Below are 22953 nucleotides of genomic sequence, written 5' to 3' on the forward strand. Positions count from 1 at the left end.
CTTGCCAACTGTGATCCTGTGCCAGTATTACACATTGGGGTATTTTTCACTTGTGGAAGCTAGCTAAGAAATCCAGTTGTGTTCTCAGTCCATCCTAACTGCAATCCCTGTTTTCTAGGTATGTTGATATTATGCTCTATGATACATTTTTTAGTCACAGGTACACTACTTGCAACACTGCTTCCAAATTATTGTGAAGGTAGAGCTCTCCTTCAGCCTTCTGAAAATGGACTTAACCCCCATTTAGCGGGTGAATAATTACTGGCTTCATGTTGTCTGGGGGCTGGCTTCAGGAGCAGGAAAAATTTGGCAGGATGCTCCACCGTCAGTTTTGGCTTTCCTCTTTGCACTTTCTCCCTTAAATCAACATATTCCTAATTGTTTTCCCTTTTCTTTTCCAATCCTTATTATACTTCATAGTCACCCGCTTCTTGCATTATGCTCCCCTACTCTGAAATTCTCTACCCAGTTACCTTCAACTAATTTTAGGACTCAGCTTGCCTTGTGTTGCAGTCACTTAAGCAGAACAAAGGGCAAATTTAAGCAATGAACTGAACTCTGAGGAGGAGAAGCAGGATGGAGAAGGCCTGTGCTGTTTTAGAAAAGGCAGTTTGGAAATCAGGAACAGAAAGCTCAGTTCGTATGTATCTAAATGACTTGAGCCTGGACTAGGGCGTTTGATAATGGTGGCATCTTGCTCACGCTGCTCTGAACAGACTGACTGTGCAGTCCCTGTAGACCAAATCCCTGCTTTCAACAGAGCAAAGCAGCAAAGAGCTTCTCGCTTTAACAGTGGGCAAGACAATACACAAACCTCTCCACCACACTTTCCCTGATTGGCTCCCAACTTCACTGGAGGCTACCATTTTTAATTCTTTACACTAGAGTTAATTCCATGATTAAAAAGGGAAAACCAGGTGTCCTTGGCTACAGCTCAGCATCCCACCCATACAAAAGTTCAAAAACAGTTGCGGAACAACGTTCAGACACAGACCAACAAAAAATTTCTAACATAGATATACCAGACTGGAAATGTAGTTAAACCATGTGTGAACATTATTGCTCTCTATCAGACTTCAAGAACAGTTCACAGAGCCTAGAAATCATTTGTGTATGGTCTTGTGTCCTGGTTTTGGCTGGGATAGAGTTAATGTTCTTCTTAGTAGCTAGTACAGTGTGGTTTGGATTTAGTGTGAGAATAACCTTGTTGCTAAGTAGCACTTGTCCCAAGTTAAGGATTTTTCAGTTTCCCATGCTCTGCCAGCAAGCAGGTGTACAAGAAGCTGGGAGGGAGCATAGCCAGGACAGCTGACCCGACTAGCCAGAGGGATATTCCACACCATAGAATATCACACTCAGTATATAAACTGGGGGAGTTGGCCAGGAGGGGCGGATCACTGCTCGAGCATCGGTCAGTCGGTGGTGAGCAATTGCATTGTGCATCACTTGTCTCTTCTTGGGTTTTATTTCTCTTTTTTTTTTGTTTATATTCCTTTTCATTACTATTCATCTTATTATTATATTTATTATTGTTATTATTATATTTTATTTACTTTCGTTATTAAACCATTCTTAACTCACGAGTTTTACTTCTTTTTTTCCATTCTCTCTCCCTTCCCACTGGGAGTGGGGAGGAGTGAGCTGGGTGGTGCCTAGTTGCTGGCTGGGGTTAAACCACAACATCTTGAAATTAAACACTGCCATCAGTCACCTTCGCCATGCAGAATTTTCCTCCGTTCACACACAGACACATTTCTCAAAGGATTCTTCTGGAGAAGTTTTTGCTCTAATATCTGATGGCATTTCGAATACAGTTTGCCTTTACGATGACCATTTTTTTTTACACTACACTTCAAAGACACCCGCCTAGTTGGGATATATCGATGGTTTGTGTACATGCCTGGCGTGAACCCGTATCTGAAAGCAGTAAAACTTTATCATTCTGCTGAAGTGTTTCCGACCTGTCCTCTGCCTGCCAAAATATAACCCTTGAATGCAGACTCCATATAACTTGCCCCTCAACTATAGATCCTGTCAACTTGCATTATCCATGGTAACAATAATATTTAAGAAATACCCTCTAGCAAAAAGCTTACACTGTTTTTTTAGCTTGAGCAGAATAAATAGCAGATATCAACAGTACCACAAACATATCTTAATTCTGATAAACACCTCAAAGGAGAATATTGTTTTTATAATTCCTTAAACCTATTAATAGTTTACATCACATCCTTTACATTCATCTAAAAGTCATATTTTTAATATTAAAATAATCTTGTGCTTAGTAGCAGCAAGTTGTAGGAAGAAAATTAATGGAAATAAAAAAGGTAAACAGTACTGAAGGGCTATTTCTTCTGTCATCAAAGTACAGTTAATATTTTTTTATTTCATCTTAAATAAATAAATCTTAAAACTGTCACTGCCAACTTTCAATTTACTAAGGAAAATCTGCACACAAATCTATATAACTTAAATTAAAAAGTGATTCACATGTTTTAATGACAAAGAGAACAAATTGCAACCTGGAAGGACACTGGAAATACACAATGTTAATTGATTATCATGCCAAACTGATCTTTCCAGATGAAGTATAAGCAAGATCTGACAAATGTATCTCCTAACAGCCTCCAGTGAAATGATGACAACATGACTACATTGCTTCCTCTTACAAGCTCATTTACAATATGCTTTGCTGATGATATTTAAACAATAGCTAGTGCCAAATGGGATTGGCAATGCTGATTATATTAATCAGTCGTCTTGTTCAAAATAAGAAAGTGTCTGTTCATTATTTTTCTAGGTTTCCTAAGAAAACAAACTTGTTTTATCATCTTCTCTACCTGCTATCTCTGCCAGTAGAAATGCTGAAGAATACCGAGGACAAGGTGGCTGTGAATAGTGAACAATTCAGAGGCTATCTTTACGAGGAAAGATATGGCAGTAAGAGGTGTAGGGCATTCAGGCACCAACAGAAAATCACAGATCAGTATTTCTGCTGCTCAAGAAGAAGCGTTTTTCAGCTGTCAAATTTTGGAGAATATTTTGTTTTTCTACACTCTTCTAGGGTCAATAACCTCCCCCCCCCCAATATATTTTTCACCTCTTTTCCAAAACTGAGACAAATTGAAATGAACACCTACACACAAATGCAAACAAAACTGAAGGACTGAAGAATTGTCCTATTCAGGAACCCTACTACAGGTTTCACTTGTTTCTGCTGCAAAGGATATAATCCAGTGCTAATACTGAAAGAGACGTAGACTGAGAACTGATATTTTAACTGGTAGCAGAGGAAAATTACTTTATCTGCATACAGATAATGTGGAATCAATTTTGTACCGTATAGCATGCCAAATGTCAAATGTCAAATGACAGGCAAAGTTCCTCATCGAAAGTCTGACATCACTACCTTTAAAGTAAAATCCAGCTTCAAATGGGAGCACACATACTTTGGAAAGTCAACATTAAGTTTACTTGTATGCTAGCCAAAATAGGTCCTCATATGCAATCTGTTCTAACCAAAGCTAGAACTAATTTCTGCCTGACTATGTGCGCGGATCCTTTGCTGGGCCAGGCAGCAAGAGCCATACACTTGTGACCCACACCCTTAAATACCTCTCCACAGCACCAGCCAGGAAGATACAGCACACAGCCACTATAAACACTGTATTTCATACCATTTGGAAGCAGCACAGCTCACTTGCCTCCCATATTCTTGCATGGGGCCATGAATTTCCTGGCATGCTCTAATATATACCATTCTCCACAGAGTGGTCCATGACATCCAAACAAGCAAATTTTACTGCAAATAAGAAACAGTGGTATGAAATATATTCAATATATACACTAAAAATCTAGGAGGTATCATTTATAGGCATTTTTATGTTGTTACAGGTTCCAAGGATACATAAAATATCTTGCATTCGCAGATCTGACATGAAAAAGGCAAGAACGTGGTATCTTGCCTGAAACTCTGCTAATGGCAACACATAGTTGCTCTAGTTTAAAAATATTCCTTCTAAGTACTCTTTTGAAAAACTATAAATAGTCTGTAAAAAAAACTTAATTTAATGTCTCTACTAATTGAATAAATAAGAGTAATTCAACATTAGGTGTGGTCTTAAGGTTACAAATTTCAAAGACTATTAGGAAAAGATTGAGGACAAAACCTTGCATGAAAGACGCATACTTTTTTGTGATAGAGCTGAAGGAGTGAATAACCTCCTGCAGATGCAGACAGTGCATAAATCAGCACTGTTCAACTGCGAAGATTTCTGGATTATGTATCAGAGTTTTTAACAATTGGCCTACATAACTCAGCCAGTACACAGTTAAGGAAAAATCCTCTTCTCGGATAATTCAGTTGGAGCTGTTCCTGCTGCTACTGAAGCCAATAGGAGTGTTGCCCTAGAATTCAGTAAGAGCAGGACAGGATCCAAAGTTGTGGTGTGACGAGTTTTACTGTTTATATTAGTGCTATAACTATCACTCTCCAACTAGAGATGATGCTATTGATGGTAATGAGACTTATCAACACCAATTCCATTTGCAGCTTGGCCTTAATCCGAGGTGTCTACAGCAGTGAAGTCAATTACATTCAGGCAAATTAAGGAATCAATTCACTAATCAGATTTTAACTTTTATTACCATCAAAAAGTTTCCATCAATGCAACTTTTGTTCTAATACGGTTCTAGAAATTTACTCTCTAAGGTGATCTTTTAAAAATCATATATATAGATACACACATTCACGGAAATTCCTCTTGAAAATGTTCACTTCCTTCTGGTTCCAGCCTGCCACATAGATTTAGAAGAAAGCTGTTTCTAAATTAGCTCAAAATCATCACCATGACTCGATAGTGACGCAGTGTATTAAACGGGTTTTGACAGGAGGTAATATTCTATCACCACTTTCCAGTCTCCCCTGGTAAACTTCACCAGTTTTCCCTGGTTTCCCATGCCAGTTCCTGGCAGACCGTCCTCTCTAACTAAAAGGACGTACAGTTTCCAAAACAAAGCTATGTTTTTATGCCGCATAATAAACAAACTTTTAAACTGTATGCAAACAACATTTAGATAAACTGTCATTAAATTGTGGACTCAAACTCGCAGGGACTACGTAAGTCACTGTTAAAAAGGATTCGCGTTCTAATTAGCAACTGGACTTGTGCATTTTGTCTCCAGCAGAGACCACAGCTGCTTGGAGCACAGGGTAGTGCTTCATGGATCTGGACAGACTGTTCCCTTGACTAGACCAAGGAGTTTCTGCATATGACTGTGGGATGGATCTGACTCTTGAACTGCAGCCGAAATGCCACACCTTGACTCCCATACAAAACACTTTTTTGGCTGACTTTAAGGAACACCAGGACAGACATCTTTGTCGGTTTTGATGTGTATAAATCTTAGCTTGCCACAGAATCTGGGTTTGCAATAATGAAACGCACACTCTGTTCTTGCCTTACACAGAAAGTGAAGAGTTATTTTTGATTGTGTTAGAAAATCTTAAGCATAATAAAGTTAGGCATTTTATAGGACTCCTACTCACCTCCTCAGTACCACATGTATCTTTCTCTTTATTTCACTTCTTGGCAGACCATCCTCTCCAGCTAAGAGGACATACTGTGTCTAAAACAAAACTGTCTTTGTACACCACATAACAAACTCACTTCTGAATTTGTATGAAAATCATGGAGTTGACAGCTTAGGGTTTAAATGATGGATTTTTATAATGTTATGTAATTATTGCCACAAAATGAAACATTCATTCTGGGTAAAATTCAAAGAAACATTAAATCAGTTAACATGTATGTATACACTGAAAGCCTTCAGGACACACATATATGTTAAAGATCATCATACTCTCTTCAGTTCCAACTCCACCCCTTTGGCATTAATTGAAAAGGAAGGTGAGATCTTTCTTAGTAAGTAAACTGGGGATTCCCTACTGATTGAGAAACACTGAGGTGGTGAAAAACTGACATATTTGGCTCCATGCCACCACACTGTGGCTTAGCAAATATGGAAAGCAGCAGCCACAGGAGGCAACACACGTTCTAGCACCATGTATGACTCTCCTGCACTACTGATGCACAAATAAGCATCTAGGTTGTAACTTTTACTCTCTACTGCTCTTGATTTCCATGTTTTTCACACTTTGTATTTAATTAATGAATAAAAATTATTCTGTGGTCATAACATCACTGTGTCCTACTGATTATGCAGTCTCAAGACAGAACACATAAAAAGGCTTACAAATATACAAATAAAGCTCACTGCTTTCTAGAACTGTGTTTTAGCTGCTTTTCCTGCTAAAAAAACCAGGAAATCTCGCTATAACAAATGACTGTTTAAGAAACAGCTAATTCTTCTGTACAGTCACTTTTTGCAACAAATTAGAAACTTTTCCATGAAGAGGATTTGTTTTCATATAGTTCTTAAGACACATCCTTAACCTGTCCAAGAGCCCATTTTTGTTTATCTGTGTTTATTTACTCCGCTCCAAGAACAGAAGAGAGGTAAGCATTTTTCACGAGAATACCTGCCAAGGGGAACCATGGTCTGCTGATATCAAATATACATCAAACACTTCCTCAGCACTTCTTAACAGCTGATTTCATCTCCCCTTCCCCAAAAGCCCGCTCTTTCCAAGGTTTTCTATGCATAATGAACGTCTCATTCAAAGGACAGACAGTCAATTTCTGTGTGTAATTTTGTTATTGAGTACTTGTCCTGGTTTCGGCTGGGACAGAGTTAATTTTCCTTCTAGTAGCTGGTATAGTGTTACATTTTGGATTTACTATGAGAAGTTGTTGCTAAGTAGTGTTTATAGCAAGTCAAGTACTTTTCACCTTCTCATGCCCAGCCAGCAAGAAGGCTGGAAGGGCACAAAAAGTTGGGAGGGGACACAGCCAGGACAGCTGACCCAAACTGGCCAAAGGGATATTTATTCCATACCGTGTGACATCATGCCCAGTATATAAACTGGGGGGAGTTGGCCTGGGGGGATCCCTCCTCGAGAACTAACTGAGCATCAGTTGGCAAGTGGTGAGCAACTGCATTGTGCATCACTTGTTTTGTATATTCTAATCATTTTATTATTATTATTGTCATTTTATTGATGTTGTTATCATAATGATTTTCTTCCTTTCCGTCCTATTAAACTGTTCGTATCTCAACCCCTGAATTTTACTTTTTTTTTTCCAATTCTCTCCCCCATCCCACTGGGTGGGGGGGAAGTGAGCAAGCAGCTGCGTGGTGCTTAGTTGCTGGCTGGGATTAAACCACGGCGGCACTAAATATGAAAAATGTTTGGAGGATTTCGATCCAAGACTCTAGGAGCAAGTTCAAACTAGCCTGTTACAGTATCTTCGTGTACAGATGTTAAGTCACAGTTTTACCTTAAACTAAGTCTGTCTGATATTCAGCCATACCTGGTTTTTAGCATCTTCAATTTCCACTTGGTATGTCTACGCTAAATAAATTTTTGATACCAGTATTGAAAAGAAGTCAGCATTACTTTTTACTATGAACCTCAGAAACTTCTGTGTGAGGTGCAGGCTGCTAATACAGTTACAAAGGTTCACCCCGAAGAAGTTCTCCAGGGACTGCAGGTGAGTGACAGTTCTGTATACGATTATATAAGCTTCGAAAACTGACTACAGCACTGCCTGCAAAACCTACCTTCTGATAGGAACCAGAGCTCTTCAGCTCTCTTCAGTTCCACATTATTTTGCCTTTTATGTTCAATCACTAGCAAGAGACCACTTCTACAATAAATATTAATCACCATATAATGCTAATTTCATTGCCTTAGTAATAATTTTACACTGATACGACTGTTTATATTTTCCAAGCACTTGAAAAACATTAATTATGATGTTAAATTACAGTATTTGTGAAAATATATCAATTAAAGTCAATGACAAAATCCTCTAAAGAAATTGAAAAGCACGTTAAATGGAAGAGTCTGAAACACACGAAGACAACAGTTCCTTGTAGGCTGAAAAAGTTCTCTCCTTCTCTGACTGTTTAATTCCAAATGTCACAATTTAACAAAAAAGAAATGTGTGAGACTTGCAGTCACACTGCATAAAATAAGTTTACATAAGTTGGAACTTCCTCTTTAGTAATCAAGCACTTTCTTAATTCCATGGGGTTGGACTGAAATCTCACTGATTATTAGCATTTCCCATGAATATACTAAAATAGCTACATACGTATCTATATACTTGCACAGATACCTTAAGGGTCACTGCAGATGTTACCTGAGCAGGCTTCAGAGGAATGCTACACAGGCCCATGTACAGGTTCAATGTTATTCTTGACTTCCAGCAGCCTCATAGTCCAATATGAAAGAATGCAAGAATTTAAAAAGATATTGCATAAAGTTACAATTCCTTAAATTCTCTTGTGATGCTACAAAGAAACCTGCTTAGTGTATGTGACTGATTAACTCATCACTGTGATGGGTGAGATGTAACTGTATAATAATGTGTCATGGTTTAAGCCCAGCCGGCAACAAAGCACCATGAGGCCGCTTGCCCACTCCTTTGCCCCCGCCCCCTCCCCTGTGGAATGGGGAAGAGAAAATACAAAGAAAAGCTCATGGGTCAAGACAAGGACTGGGAGGGATTACTCACCAGCTATGGTCACAGGCAAAAAATAAACTCAACTTGGGGAAAAAAAACCAAAATCAATTTAATTTACTACCAATCAAATCAAAACAGGATACTGAGAAGTAAAACCAAATCTTAAAACACGTTCCCCCCACCCCTCCCTCCTTCCCGGGCTCAACTCCACTCCCAGTTTTCTCTACTTCCTCCCGCCGGTGGCACAGGGGGACAGGGAATGGGGGTTACAATCAGTTCATCACATGTTATTTCTGCCGCTTCATTCTCCTCAGGGGCAGGACTCCTCACACTCTTCCCCTGCTCCAGCGTGGGGTCCCTCCCACGGGAGACAGTCCTCCACAAACTTCTCCAACGTGGGTCCTTCCCACGGGCTGCAGTTCTTCACAAACTGCTCCAGCATGGGTCCCTTCCGCAGGCTGCAGTCCCTTCAGGCACAGACTGCTCCAGCATGGGCTTTCCCATGGAGTCACAGCCATCATCGGGGGCATGGGGTCCTCCCCGGGCTGCAGGTGGATATCTGCTCCACTGTGGACCTCCCTGGGCTGCAGGGGGACAGCCTGCCTCACCATGGTCTTCACCACAGGCTGCAGGGGAATCTCTGCTCCGGTGCCCGGAGCACCTCCTCCCCCTCCTTCTTCACTGGCCTTGGGGTCTGCAGGGTTGTTTCTCTTACATTCCACTCCGCTCTCCACTGCGGGTTCCCCTTCTTAACTATGTTATCCCAGAGGCGCGACCACCATCACTGATGGGCTCAGCCTTGACCAGCGGTGGGTCCGACTTGGAGCCAGGGAAGCTTTTAGGAGCTTCTCACAGGAGCCACCCTGTAGCCCCTTCCCTGCTACCAAAACTCCACCACACAAACCCAAAACATAATGTCAGAATATGGAAATATAATGTAACTGAAGTCTGCTTAACTTAACTGAGATAGCTAGGCATTAATTCTATACCAAGACCATTTAATGTGAATTGCTGGAAGAACAAGCACAAAGCCACATCAGGACCCCCAGACAGGAGTATTTTGTACATATCCAAAAGACTACTATTAACTTGGAGGATCCTACAATCTGTCTTACTTTGCCAGCTGGAAAGCATAAATAAAAAGACAAGCATAAAACTCCTTCAGTCGGAGAGAAATGGGGAGTGCCAGTTTTCAGAGGCTGCCTGGGGAACAGCTAAGAGAGAAGCTCTGCAGAGGAATCTGAAGAAGCTAGACATACCAGACTAACATGTAAGTGAAATGGCATTTTCCCTTCTACAGATTGATATCCAGATCCTCCTCCCTTTTGCTTTTCCTTATACAAATGAAAAAACAAGTCATTTTTCCCCATGCACACGTGTGTAAATTACTGCATATAGCATGTAAAACACAACACATTTTACAATTACCATCTTATTCTGCCATCAAAGGGGAGGGCCATCACTGCAGTTACTCAAACACACCTATCCCTCATGTGACACTTGGACCAATAAAGCTATTTGCATTTATACTATTGAAACACCTAATAATGTAGTAAGAATCAAGCTTGCCCCAAACAGCCTACCATCGAAATAGGAAGGAAAAGAAAAAAATTCGATAGAGATCAAACCATTGGGACAAGCTGCACAGAAGGTGACAAAATCAGAAATAAAAAATTGGGTCTTTTACTCTTAACGCCTTCACCTAGGTTATACTTCCTCACATTTAGATGATCTTCCTTTAAAGCCTGATACCATACAGTAAAGACAGAATTAGCTTTCAACAAAGCTATTCCGTCTCAAACAGGGCCACTGCTTGGCTTGAAGCTATGCTACTCAATGGTCTTTAAATATAGAATGAGTTGCATGCCCTAACTAGAAATAGAAGCAGAAGAAATCTAATGAAAGTGTGAAATATACATCAGGGAAATGTGGAAAAGCTATCATAGCAGTTTCTTTAAATGGCTTTGTGAATTTTATTCTTAAAGATCAATGAAATTAGTTACTTAGTAAACTTACAACCGATATAAAAATAGCCAGTAGAGAAATCAGAAACCCAGTTTTAAAAAGAATCATTTTACAAGGTTTTTTTCAGTATTAATGACTTACAAGGCCTTAGAATTTCTTCTGCTTTCCCTCTCATTGGTGATCATTAGCACTAACTGCAGCAGCAGAACTGCCCCAGAATCATATTGCTAGGAGCTGATATAGATCCTAAAGTTTGTCCAAAGGTGCTAGCAAGGCCTACACACAATGCATTCAAAATTCTCCAATTCAATGCATTACCTGTGGCAAGGTAAAAGGTAGCAATGTGCTAAGATGACAACTATATTGACACTCTACTACCTGGGAATTAATTCATTACAGTCCTGAAATCCTCATTTTTGCAGTTTCATGGATTTGGCTGTCAGAGCCAAGTGTTACTTTCACCTAGAGTAAGCAGGAAAAGAATAAGGATGCAGGTGAAACTGATGACTCAGAGGAATATCATCCTACTAACAAAAAAAAGTTGCTGCCTTTATTCTACGTAACACTGTTCAAAATCTCTGCTACAATATAGTATCAACCTTTATAGAAGAAAAAGAGGATGTATGATTTCTGAAGCATGGGATCATTGACTTTGCTAACAGGAAGATACACAAATTTAGTTCATGGTTTGGTATTTTTCAGTTTAAACAGCAAGAGGGCACATGCTTGAAAAGAATGGGAGCTAAACTACTGAAAAAGATGAACTCTCTGGTAAACTCAACTTAGTTACAGGGTCAGTTTAGGGGCATTCCCTGTAATTTCATCTTTCATTTCTCTCAGATAAACAAGGCTAATTACTTCTCTCCTTCGGGATAAATTGAGGGAATGATGGTACTTAATTTAAAGCTACTGTTTCATCTTAATAGTCCCTTGGTTTGAAGAGACTTAAAAATTGTTATTATCTAGACTGTTAGTAAGCCAAAGGCTTCCTCAGACTTTTAACAGCAGCAATCATTGATTCTCTTGTCATAATTCAAAAGCCAAACCAGAGGTGACTAGTTTAAATTTAATACTCCCAGTGGAATAACCTCTTTCATCTATGCTATGATCTGAGTAGCTCTGCTATTACAAGCTACTCAAAGTAGTCTCTGTAAGTGAGAGTGCTTTATAAACGTCAGGTTTAACTGAATCCTGAACTGACACCATTTGTTTTTCTAGTTGTTGAGTTTTTTTCATGTTCAATTAAAAGTACTATAAAGCATATTAAAAAAATACAAAATAACATTTTTATTTTACTATGTATTTTAAACATATATGTGTAGCAAGAAAAACTTTATAGATGATTGACAACAAGAGACTGTCATAGTATTGTATGAAAAATATGCAATACACTCTAAGTAAAGGAACAGTAAAAAGTTTGCATCTCTTTCCATGGTCTTCACATCCTTCCCTTACATGAACACCTCCTCAATCTACCTATCAATCAGACCTCTTTAAACACTGAAATAGCAGCTCTCATCTCTGATTTGGCAAAAATGTCAGCCCCTCTTAAGGCTCCTGAAGTTTTCACATCAGCATTTTCGTACCATCTTCGTTCTTGAAAAGAGCTCCCTCCAATAAAACTCTTAACTTTGTCTACAAAAACTTGGCAGGCATGAGACAGAAGGTGTGTTGAGAGCATTCCTCTCATACTGACCAATGCTGTCTCCTTGTTTCCCCATGCTGCCCCTTCTGTACCATCACCTGCCTCTTGTCTTTTGCTTAAGTTGTAGGATCTCTGAGCAGAAACCATCTTATTATTCTGCATTTGTGGAGTCCTGTGCAGTAATAACACCTGTCTAAATAACAGCATGATCAAAATCCTACTGCCTCTTGCAGATATTTAGAATTAAAATACAGCCTCTCTTTCAATGCTCCTATATTTTTAGGGATTTTGTTGCAATATCTTATTGTATAAATACCATTATTCTTAACTGAAAATTAATTTAACCGCATGTGTTACAAATACAGCCAGGCTGCAGGAAACGATTCTCTCTTCTCTTTGCTCAGAAGTCTGGATGAATGATCTTACACAGCTGTAAGAGCTCCCCACCTTAACCTTGACCTTGGCTGGCGAGCCAGCTCACTGCAAAGTTAATTAGGGTACGTGCATATAAAGGACATCCCTTCCTAGGTGCACAGTAACAAGCTCAGCAAAATAAAGAAAACAACTCTCCTGCAAACACTCAGAAGTCAGATTCCACATGCTCAAAGCTCAGGCAGGTCAAAGAATTTCTTATGCACTCTCATTGGAAAGATTATTTACAAGCGATATTTCAGTTTATGATTTAAGTATAGCTCAAATAAGAGAATGCATAATCCCCTCAAACCAAGTAAACAAACCCCCAAAGTCTTGCTTAGCCTTTCCAAAACATAAATTTTAGGCAACAAAATGAACAGAATATTTCAGCCCAAATGGATAGGTTTTGAAAGTAATATAAACTTGAGTTCTGATTAATGCAGCTTTAACCAGGTCCACGGTAACCTGCACACATTACCACTTTTATCTGCACCCAAGCAATGCTAAAGGAGGCATATATTACCAATTTTTAAAAGCCATGAATTAAAGAACATTGTCTGAACTTTTTAGAAACTATGTCCCTGCAGTATTTTTCATAGACTTGTCAGAACTTATATAAGTAATTGAGTAAATACCTTGAAATCTGATTTTGAACTAAATTGTGTAGTTTGTGTGACTTACAAAACTATTCACTCATTTTATTTGCATATATAATGAGGAATTTGAAGTCCCTAACCAAATGCCAGATAATTTAAATATGTATTGAAAACATACTAAGGTTACACCAGTGCTTGCGTGTCTTTTCTATTTATAGTTAAGTATAAAAGAGTCATATGCACAATCTGAAAAAACAGCAATGTTGATAAATCCCTGGTTGTGTGTACCAGAAGAATAGCTCTTGGTCTGGTTTGGCATTTAAAGTCTGACTCCTTTTCACACGCCCCAAACCCCACACACATTCTACTGCTAATACTCAACACAATAGCACTAATACCATCTGATTACAACATGCTTCAATAGCATAATTCTCCAAAGAGAATGAATATCCTATAAGTTAAATGATGACACTAGGTTATATGAAATCCTAATTAGCTCAGCAGAAAAGAAGAAAGGCTTTAGAGATATGAAACTGTCAAAGCAGACCGTTCAAAAAATGGTACGATTTCCTCTTCGCCTTTTAATCTCATTTTCAAAATAGCTTCCTAAACTAGCATTTGCAAATACATCTGTTTCTGTATACAAAAAGGCTAATTCCATACTGAAGTGCTTGCTCACCTGATGATGTAATGAATGCCTATCAGTCTCACAACCACCATGACTTAGGTTCTAGTTTTTAGCCTTCTTACCATTTGGTCCTTGGAGGTTAAATCAGTGCCAATGCTATTATACTACGTTTAAATGGCTTTTCAACAAAGACCAAAGCTATTTTTCACTCAGTGAAGTTATGTGAACCTTCAGAAGACATTAACTCGTGTTTGTTAATGAAAACTTTGTCTAGGGACTACTGTTTTGTAATAATGTCTGCTGTTTGCACCCTCTACCATTTTACAAAGTGCATTTCTTTCTTTTGAGCACACAGCTCTCCTGATGTGTGCAATTTCCTGTCTAGTGTAAGAAATTGCTTCCAAGTCTGAAAAATACTTTGGGTTTGATTGTGCCTGTAGATCCAGAGGCAGGCCAACACTGGCTGAATGGAACAGTCCTCTGTTGTCTCCTTTGTCTCTCTCTCTCTCTCTCTCCAGTTCTGCAGCCTGGGCAGTAAACTGAGACTGGAGAAGATGGATGTAAGGGCTATCTAACATGTACTTTGCAGCCCTGTGGAATTTACCTGGAAATTACAGTATCATTTATGACTGTACTACCTATTCAAACTAGCTTTACATCAGGTACTAGGAAAAGAATAAAACTCTCCTTTCACAAAGACCTGCTGGAGAAGTGAATTTATAGCTTTACTATGAAAGATGATGTGCATGTTGTAGATGACTGTATAACGGACATGAAAAGAAATGTTGTGCAGAAATGGAGTCTAAACACTCACTTGGACCCACTGGTCACACCCCTTCGGAAGATGAAGCTTTTGAACTGAATCTTGTGAATTGAACAGGCAATTCCCTGGCTGCACCTCTTTCTCCCTCTCAGCAGTCGAGCTGTTAAAAAGAACAGCACTTGCAGAACAGAAGCTGGACTTACTTCACTATTTTGCTCTTGCAATGAAGAGTTTTAAAAGCAGCAGAAATTTTTCAAAGAAATGGTAACCTGAAGCCATTTCTATTACAATTGTTCTCACAGAGACTGCCAGCAACAAATTAGAGGAAGTCAAGGCAAAAGAAGGGGCACGCAAGAATCTCTGGCCACAACTGATTCTGCTACTTCTTTGTTTAATCATAATTCCAAGTGGCGGAAGTGGGTGTAGCAGGAAAAGCAAATAACAAGAAGCTGAATGATAGATTAAAGTCCTTTTTAATTTGGACTTAAAGATTGACCATACTACCATGGAAAATGCTGTTGCACTTCCCATTAATTTTGATGCAAATTTTCCAGGCATATGGTTAGGAAAATTATTATTTTTAGAATACAAATCAGGTATACCTACGGCAGCCTTGCCATTTTTTGTTGTGACAGAGTTCTGTTTTCCATCTGTCAGAGAGCATAATTTTGTGTACAGTCACACCCCAAACTGAGGAGAAAGGAATGAAAAGGAACAGAAAGGAAAAGGGAAAAAAGGGAAAGGGAAGAAAAATCACCTGCAATTACTATTACATTTCTTCAGGTCCAGTGCTACAGCACAACTGCAAAATGACTAACAAGAAATAGACAATGAAGCAGTACCTGTATGTTTAAAGAAGCTTTCAGATGTTTTTAAAATCGAAGTATCAAAGAAAAAACCCTGCTCCTCTCTCCATTGTTATCTACACAGTCACTTGAGATACCATGTATCAAAAAGCGTTTCTACACTGAGTTTAGGGAAGTCAGGACGAGTTGAGTAATTCTGCAAAATGAATAAAGAACCAGAATCTTTCTGATGATGTCATTGGCAATGTAAAATTCATAACTCAGTCCACCTTCTCACCAGGCCTCAGTCAAAGCACGTTCATGTTGGCGTAAATCAAAAATTACTCCACTGATGCCAGTAGAATGAAAGCAGTCTAAAATCATCATGACATCTTCCACCACTATATTCTTGTGTCATGAGTCAGCATACTGTCAAGACTGCATAATAAAAATCACAAATTAATTTGTACGCTCACCATTTAACTCTCAGAGAGAAAACACTTCCATCTACTCTGGGTGGGAAGGCTTCATGTGAATTGTACCACTGGCTAGAGCGCACAGCAGACCCAAGCTGAGGAGATGCTGCACTCCTGTCCTCTAAAGTGCAGGAGCTTCATGGAGCACTGCTACAGAACAGGACTCTTCTGCCCGCTCAGCAGAAGGAAAGCACTGTCTAAAAATTAACTCTTCTCTCATTTGCATGTGACTCCCATGAATACCATGAGCACACCAAGTGCAACCTCATTTTTAAATAGAGGTGCTACACTGTGTCTCTGCAGAATCCTGGACTAAAATCTCTAGAAAATAAAACACATTCTTTCAACATGAATGTACAGATTGATCAGCCTGACTGAATTTTGAGGAGCTATATGACTGAAATAAATCACTTTCCCTCCACAAGGATGATGATGACAGCAAGGTTGAAATTTAGCCCTAGCAGAAGTTACCAATGGAATTGTATCAGCACTAATATGGGTGTAACCTGCTTTCAGTCAAAGCACAACTTCATTTTAAATGGATTGTTACCTAATAATTGTGGAAATAAATCTCAGTGGAAAGCATATGAAAATCAAGCTACAATCACCACATGCTTTCCCCCCAGTATTCACGTTCTTCACTTGCTGTCATTTATAAATCAACGTACAAAGGCAAACTAAGTTTAATTCGATCAACGATACTCCCTCTATAAGCTTTGCATTGGAAAGTACTGCATAGCAGTGAGAATCAGGGTGAGAACACTTTGAAAGAGAACAGTTTAAAAAGAGAGATTGTTGCTACCATAGAGAAAACTGTAGAAAAAGCCACACAGAGTAACAGTGAGTTCACACACTCCCAAAGCTGCTGATCAGTGAAACTGTCAAACCCAGCTTTTGTTCATGTAAACAGAGGAAGACTGTTCCTATAACAAACTTGCCCCAATGTGCCCTGCAGGGATTCATGTTGCAATTCTTTATCAATTCCTGTCAGGCATTATTCTGCCAGCTTGTAATCCTATAGTAGAAGTCTGCATAAAGAAATGTTCAGGAAAGAAAAAGTGCAACAGCTCATCTTTCTTCATGCCATACATGCCAAAGCACTGAGAAAGCATTTTGCAGATACATAGATGATAATATAATGGAATCTGATTTTTTTTTTTTTTTTTTTTAATTTGCTGACTGCAATATATACAAGAGTCTGGATTTGGAGCCTTTCTGAAGGTGGTTTGAACAGCTTCTGGGTGACTTCTCAGTTACTGTGTGGCACTGCAGCAATAACCAAAGAAGTTGGGAGCACTCTGGAGAAAACTTTGAGGGACAGTCAGTATGGTTTTGAACACAGACAGGGGCTCAAGATGTGTAGGATAGTTATACTTCTTGTTTTCCCAAGAAGCATGTTTGTTATTTAGGTACTAAGGATCAGCTTGCCATAGCAGATGCAACTATATACTAAAAAATGCACATTTATTCTCTCATGCATTTCAACTACTTGGAAAGTAAACATTCTTGCTTTCACATGCACATGTGCATCCACACAGCTTTGCATTTCTAAACACAGCCTGAGCCCACTCTGCTATGAGAAACACCATGTGGCCTGGGAGAAAGAGGATGAAAGAGAATTGTCAAAGTCAGCCCACCTCCAGCGAAAACTCTCTGCACCATTAACCTTACAGCAATGGCAGGTTATTTTTATATTAAGTTCATTGAAGGAATTAGAGTGAAAAGTATGCATTTCCTGTTCATACGTTTAGAACATTTCAAGTCAGGATTTTTTTTCTCCTCTAAGGTCATTCAAGTACACCATCTACCCAGAAAGGAATCTCAGCTCTGGCTGTCCTAATCAAACCTCTACCAGAAATTCCAAAAGACAGTTTGCAATGACAGCGCTTACAGTTATATATCCCATTGCATTATATAGAGACGTTTACTTTGACAGAAGCAACGATCAAGATTTCTAACGCTATTCATCTTCAAATGCATATCAAAACTTAAATCTCTAAAAACGAGTATTTTGCTTGTCTTTTAGTCTATTACAGTACATAAAATGCAGAGATACAATTAGCGAGAATATCCAAACACTGGAACAAACTTTGCACTAGGCAAGTTGCAAGCTGTAAGTCTCCATATCCACCTTACATGTGTAGCAAGAGGTTGACATGTGAATCAATTAGTGTCTGGCAACTCCATTTAGTCCTACACACGTACCATCATTTCATCCTGTAAATGTCATCTGCAAACTGTTTCTTCTCCCAACAGGCCCTGTGCAAAGAAATTACTACTAGGACTGCAGGAAACCTTGTACAGCATTTAACCTCAGGAGAATTTGGAGGAAGGGACAAAGCAGTAATTTTATAGTACTTACACAGAAAATGGAAAGCGAGTGTAGCAACTGAGCATTTCTGAAAATGTTGGCCTATGGCAAAGCCACCACAGCCTTTAGATCTTTATGGTTCAGAAAGCCACATATCTGTGGAACTGTGTGGGATGTGAATGTGGGATTATGCCATGAAGAAAGAGGAGAAGGAGAGGACCCCATCTAAGTTTTCCACTACTTGTGGACTGATACTTAAACTAACAATAAAAATGTTTGTGCATGACAGACAAAAATGATGGATGGATTAATTATTTCCAAACTTGTGAACTGATATTTGTTACCCAGAATGAAAACAAGTAAAGGAGGTCTAAGGCTTTTTTCACTTTGTTCAATGAACTGGAAGGGTTAGATCCATCTCTTCCTTTTACAACATTGAGTATTTGCTTGTTTTTATGTAAGTGGAAAAACAGTTATATTAAAATATCTTTCCCACCCAAGTTTAAGCCACTATACCTGACTGTTTGCCAATTTTTTTGGCGTATCACTAGAAAATAGTACTGCACTATTTTCCAGGATTGGTCTGCCACTCCTATGTACTTTTCTCTGTTCAAATATTTTCTCAGAACTTCTTTTGTTACAGTATTTTTACCTCTTTCAGAGTGGGGAAAGTTTATTCTGCAGACAACTAACTCAGGCTATGTTTAACTGCACAATTTATTTCCCAAGTATAAATGCTGCTGCTATTGTTTACAGTTGAAGACATAAATAATGCAAAAAAATGCTACTAAGTATGCACAAAGTTTGATCCCCTATGCCCAAAAGATTTTAAATTTTCATAAATCAAAGCAAATATATTTTTGCAATCAGAGCTGTTGGAAAAGTAGTTCACTGTTTCCTTTAAACTACCCAGGATGAGCTTGGCTATCTGTTTGTATAAAAGGTCACCAGGGAGAAGGTGCCGGTATTATTAGAAATGCTCATAGTAATGATCTACTAAGTCGGTTTTTCCCCCAGGTCAACATAGGATAGGGCACAAAGGTACTGTTTTCAATCAGATAAAGAATAAAATGTCTTGAAAATGCATGGCCATGAAAAAGCAGTGCATACATGTCTGTGTTTCCATGCATGCAATGTTAAGAGTGTCAGCAGCCCGGTCATTTTTAAAAAATGAATAGCTATCCTATGCTTAACATTTTCCTGAAGTCGTAAGTGCTCTATACAGTTGTCCTGCACCATTAAACAGTGACAATGTTGCAGCCTAGAGGTAGCTTCTTTTCAGTGATGGGTGAAGCGATTTTTGTGGTTTTTTTTCTTTGTATAATTCATAAGTTAGCATGACCAGAGTTCTGAATTGCAAAAGTAGGCCATCTGTCACCATGGGGAAGCAATGGGGGAGTATGCAGTGTGCTTCTGACAGCTGTGGGCTTGTGGTCACTAGAAAGGTGCCTACTTGATTTTCTCTCCACTTCAGCATTCCAGACATTTGGCTCTGTCATCTTCCAAATTTCTTCTACTGAATATAACCTTCTTCCTCATATCTAGCCATATTCTTTCCCAGCTTGGCCACTAGATCCTTCGAGTTACTGGGACCCACCTGAGCACATCAAGCCCCCTCCCAGCTATTTTTGTCTAGTACATAACACAGTATCTCAAGTTACACAACCACTGGGAGCTGGGTTAATCTACTTCTGTAAAAGGATGGATTCTGAATTTGCTGCTAACATAGGCAAAGACGGGCCAAGCTGCAGTCTCACAACAGAAAACAAGTACAAAGACACGAAGGAAAGCATTGCATGGGGCAGAGTAATTGGACACATCTGCCCAGGTGAAATGAAATAGAATTAGGCAGATTTATTTAAGTGAGTCCTTACCACAGGGATATCCTGCTACTTAGATTAGTTCTCACTGAGATTTCTCAGTGCAATCAACAGAAGTAGCAATGCAGATTTTATTAACAACACAGATGTGTCTTTTTAGTCTCTTTTGAAGCTTGTGTCTTATTACTGCAAACCACTTTCTGGCTCTGCAAATGCAGTAGGAAATCATGAATATATCTTCTTTTCTTCCTCTAGGACATTCGCGTTCATGTTTGTTTACAGTTCGGAACTACTGCTACATTCATTGGCGGTGGCACAATATTACACCACTGTGAGGCTCAACAGACTCCAGCCCAGGAAACAGTTGCTTCCTCAGCTGATGTGGCAGCTCCGTTTGTAACCACGGACAATAACACGGGCTACTAATCTGGTTTCTAGAACAATCCAGAATGCGGTTATGGTTTACTAGAGTCAGCTGCAAACGATTTGCTCCAGAATTTGCACAAAATTGCTGTGTTCTCTGGCACAGAAACACACCACAGAGCCTGCACTTCAAAGTGCCGCTGGAAGTCACAGCGGGGCTCATTCATGGCACTGGCGGAACCACGGCAGGACGAAAGGATGGGAAACGGGGCCACCCGTGACAGAGCACTGACCTGCCGCACTGCGGATCCACCCTGGTTCTTACTCACGCACAGCGGAGCAGGCAGTGGGACGCCCTGCAGAGATGGCCAGGCCATGAAGCACGGGTCAGATATGAGGAGGGGCTTCTAGGTACCCCCCTCACCAATGGGCTGGACGGCTGTCACGAGGGCATTCATCAAACCTCACGCTGGCCTCAGTATGAGGATTAATTTCAGCGCGGGGATCTTGCGTATTGCAGTTTGCAAGACTCTGTATCCTTGGGTACCACTTCACCCTTACTATTTAAATTGAGAAATATGTAACACTCCAGAAACAACTACGTATCGGGCAACTATCTCCTACACCAGCACTTCAAGTACATCACTTTAAAGTCCACTGAACTTCTATTTTTTTATATCTCACCTTTTTCTAGGAAGTGTTTTTGCTTATCATGATCTTTTTTTCATCAATAACAAAATAAACACCTTCATTCACTAGCAACAAATTTCTCCCACTGCTGGAACTCAACACTGAAACAAACCTTAAGATGTCAGTGAAAGAGCTTCCCCGCACCCCGACACGCATAAATTAAGATATTTCTATTATTATATTCTACTAGCTACATAGTTTATTTGCTATTATCAATGCTTTTTATGTTATCATGTAAGATACTGTCTCCATTTCTGTAGGATTTTTGGCCCCTTAGAAGAAGACTTGAGATAGGAACCAGAAATAGCTGGTATTAAAGAATACACAACAAAAACTGGAAAACTCTCTCAACACCGAGAAAATTAGCTGAGCATGTTAAGAAACTTCTTGATGATGCTTCTTATTTTCCAAAATAATTATATACCTCCCCCAGGGGAATCCTAATTGCTCTGTCTACACTAAACTAAAAGCCCTTTTACCTTAAATAGAACATGACTGAGGAAAGCACACTATCCCAGAGAGACGCAGTATTTCCATGTACTCTTAATGCAGTCATTCACTAAGAGCGTCACCCAGCTTCTCAACCTGTGACATCTAATGATGTTCTCCCTCTCCTCAAAATATTCTAGGCTGGAAGTTCAAATACAAACATCCTATCATCTTGTTTACTGTAAAAGTAAAACAGTAGGGGATAAAAAAATGCTTTAATGTCACTTTTAGGAAAAGATTTCTGTTCCTTGCTTGAAATGCCTGCTTGCTGCTATGGTAACAAGGAATATTTCTATAATATAACCAGACAGGGAATTCATGATACTCACATCATTCACATGAGGGAGTTCAACTCACATATTTCAGTCCAGTATACTCAAAAAACCAGCAACCAAAGATAAGCTTGCCCTACACATCTTACCTATACATCTGCTTGGATTCTGAACATACAGGAATGTGGCTAACCCATGTAGACTGGACCTGAGGAATTAAAACGCATTTAGCTGTTACCAAAAGCTTACTGCAGGAACTCAAGGCACGTGTTGTAGGTCGCACTGAAGATTCTCAAACAGTCTAAATCAATGCATATGTTTTGATGTAGGGAGACCCTCACCAGGATACACGAGCTGAGTAACTAGTCCTTCTGGTACCAAACTACCATGACAAAAACTGAACATTCAGGATGATTATAGAGTCCAGCTCATAAGCAACACCTTTCTGTATGTAACAGCCTGTTAAGTGTCTTCAGCAAAACACTCATTTCAGACATTATTGTAAGTCAATCATTAAAAATTATTGGATATGGTCACAATTTGCCTTAAGATGCAACATTTGGGGTTTTTTTAATACTCTTGAAAACATGTATGTACGAGATTTACTTAGCTTACCACACAGATTCATATTTCACATACTTTTATCTCATCAACTGCATCAATATTTAAACAATTTTATTTATATTCTAAACATCTGCAAGTTTAAAAATAGATTTTCTGTTTTAGGGAAAAATATGAACACACAAATGAAAAATTATTTTAACCTGAATGCTGAAGAAATATTCTTTTTCCCTATCAAGTACTGACTAGCTACATGTTTATCACCCACAGTAAACCAACAGACCAGAACAGTTCTTTCAGTCAATGAACCATAAAGTGAAAAGTCTAAATAGAACTTGCTGGTTTAGCCTGTAAGTCTGACCACAGAAAATGACATTTAAATAATCAGAGAATCAGAGGCTGTAAAAGACATCAAGAGATCATCTAGCCCAATAGGGCTTGATTGACAGCCTGAAGGACAATTCATCTAGGCCAAAGTCCATTCCTTTTTCCCAAGAACTCATCAGGAGCAAGCTGTGAATCACAGGAATTATTATGGAGGTGCTGCCCTCCCCATCATCATCTTTGCTGGGGTCCCACATCCC

The 22953-nt window shown here is 39.2% G+C and overlaps 1 protein-coding gene across 15 annotated transcripts in view; it reads right to left on the reverse strand.

The window, feature by feature from the left end:
* TJP1 (tight junction protein 1) overlaps positions 1 to 22953 on the reverse strand; it is a 200086-nt gene that overhangs the window by 99639 nt on the left and 77494 nt on the right. Inside the window, exon 1 of one of the 15 annotated variants that reach the window (XM_030016333.1) lies at positions 8268 to 8339. The exons of the other annotated variants lie outside the window; for them this stretch is intronic. Within the exon in view, the coding sequence (XP_029872193.1) occupies positions 8268 to 8303 (36 nt within the window). The 5' untranslated portion in view covers positions 8304 to 8339. Of the gene's footprint in view, positions 1 to 8267; positions 8340 to 22953 lie in introns of those variants that run through there. 15 annotated transcript variants of the gene reach the window in all.

This window comes from Aquila chrysaetos, chromosome 5 (assembly GCF_900496995.4).
Source record: "Aquila chrysaetos chrysaetos chromosome 5, bAquChr1.4, whole genome shotgun sequence".
NCBI lineage: Eukaryota > Metazoa > Chordata > Aves > Accipitriformes > Accipitridae > Aquila > Aquila chrysaetos.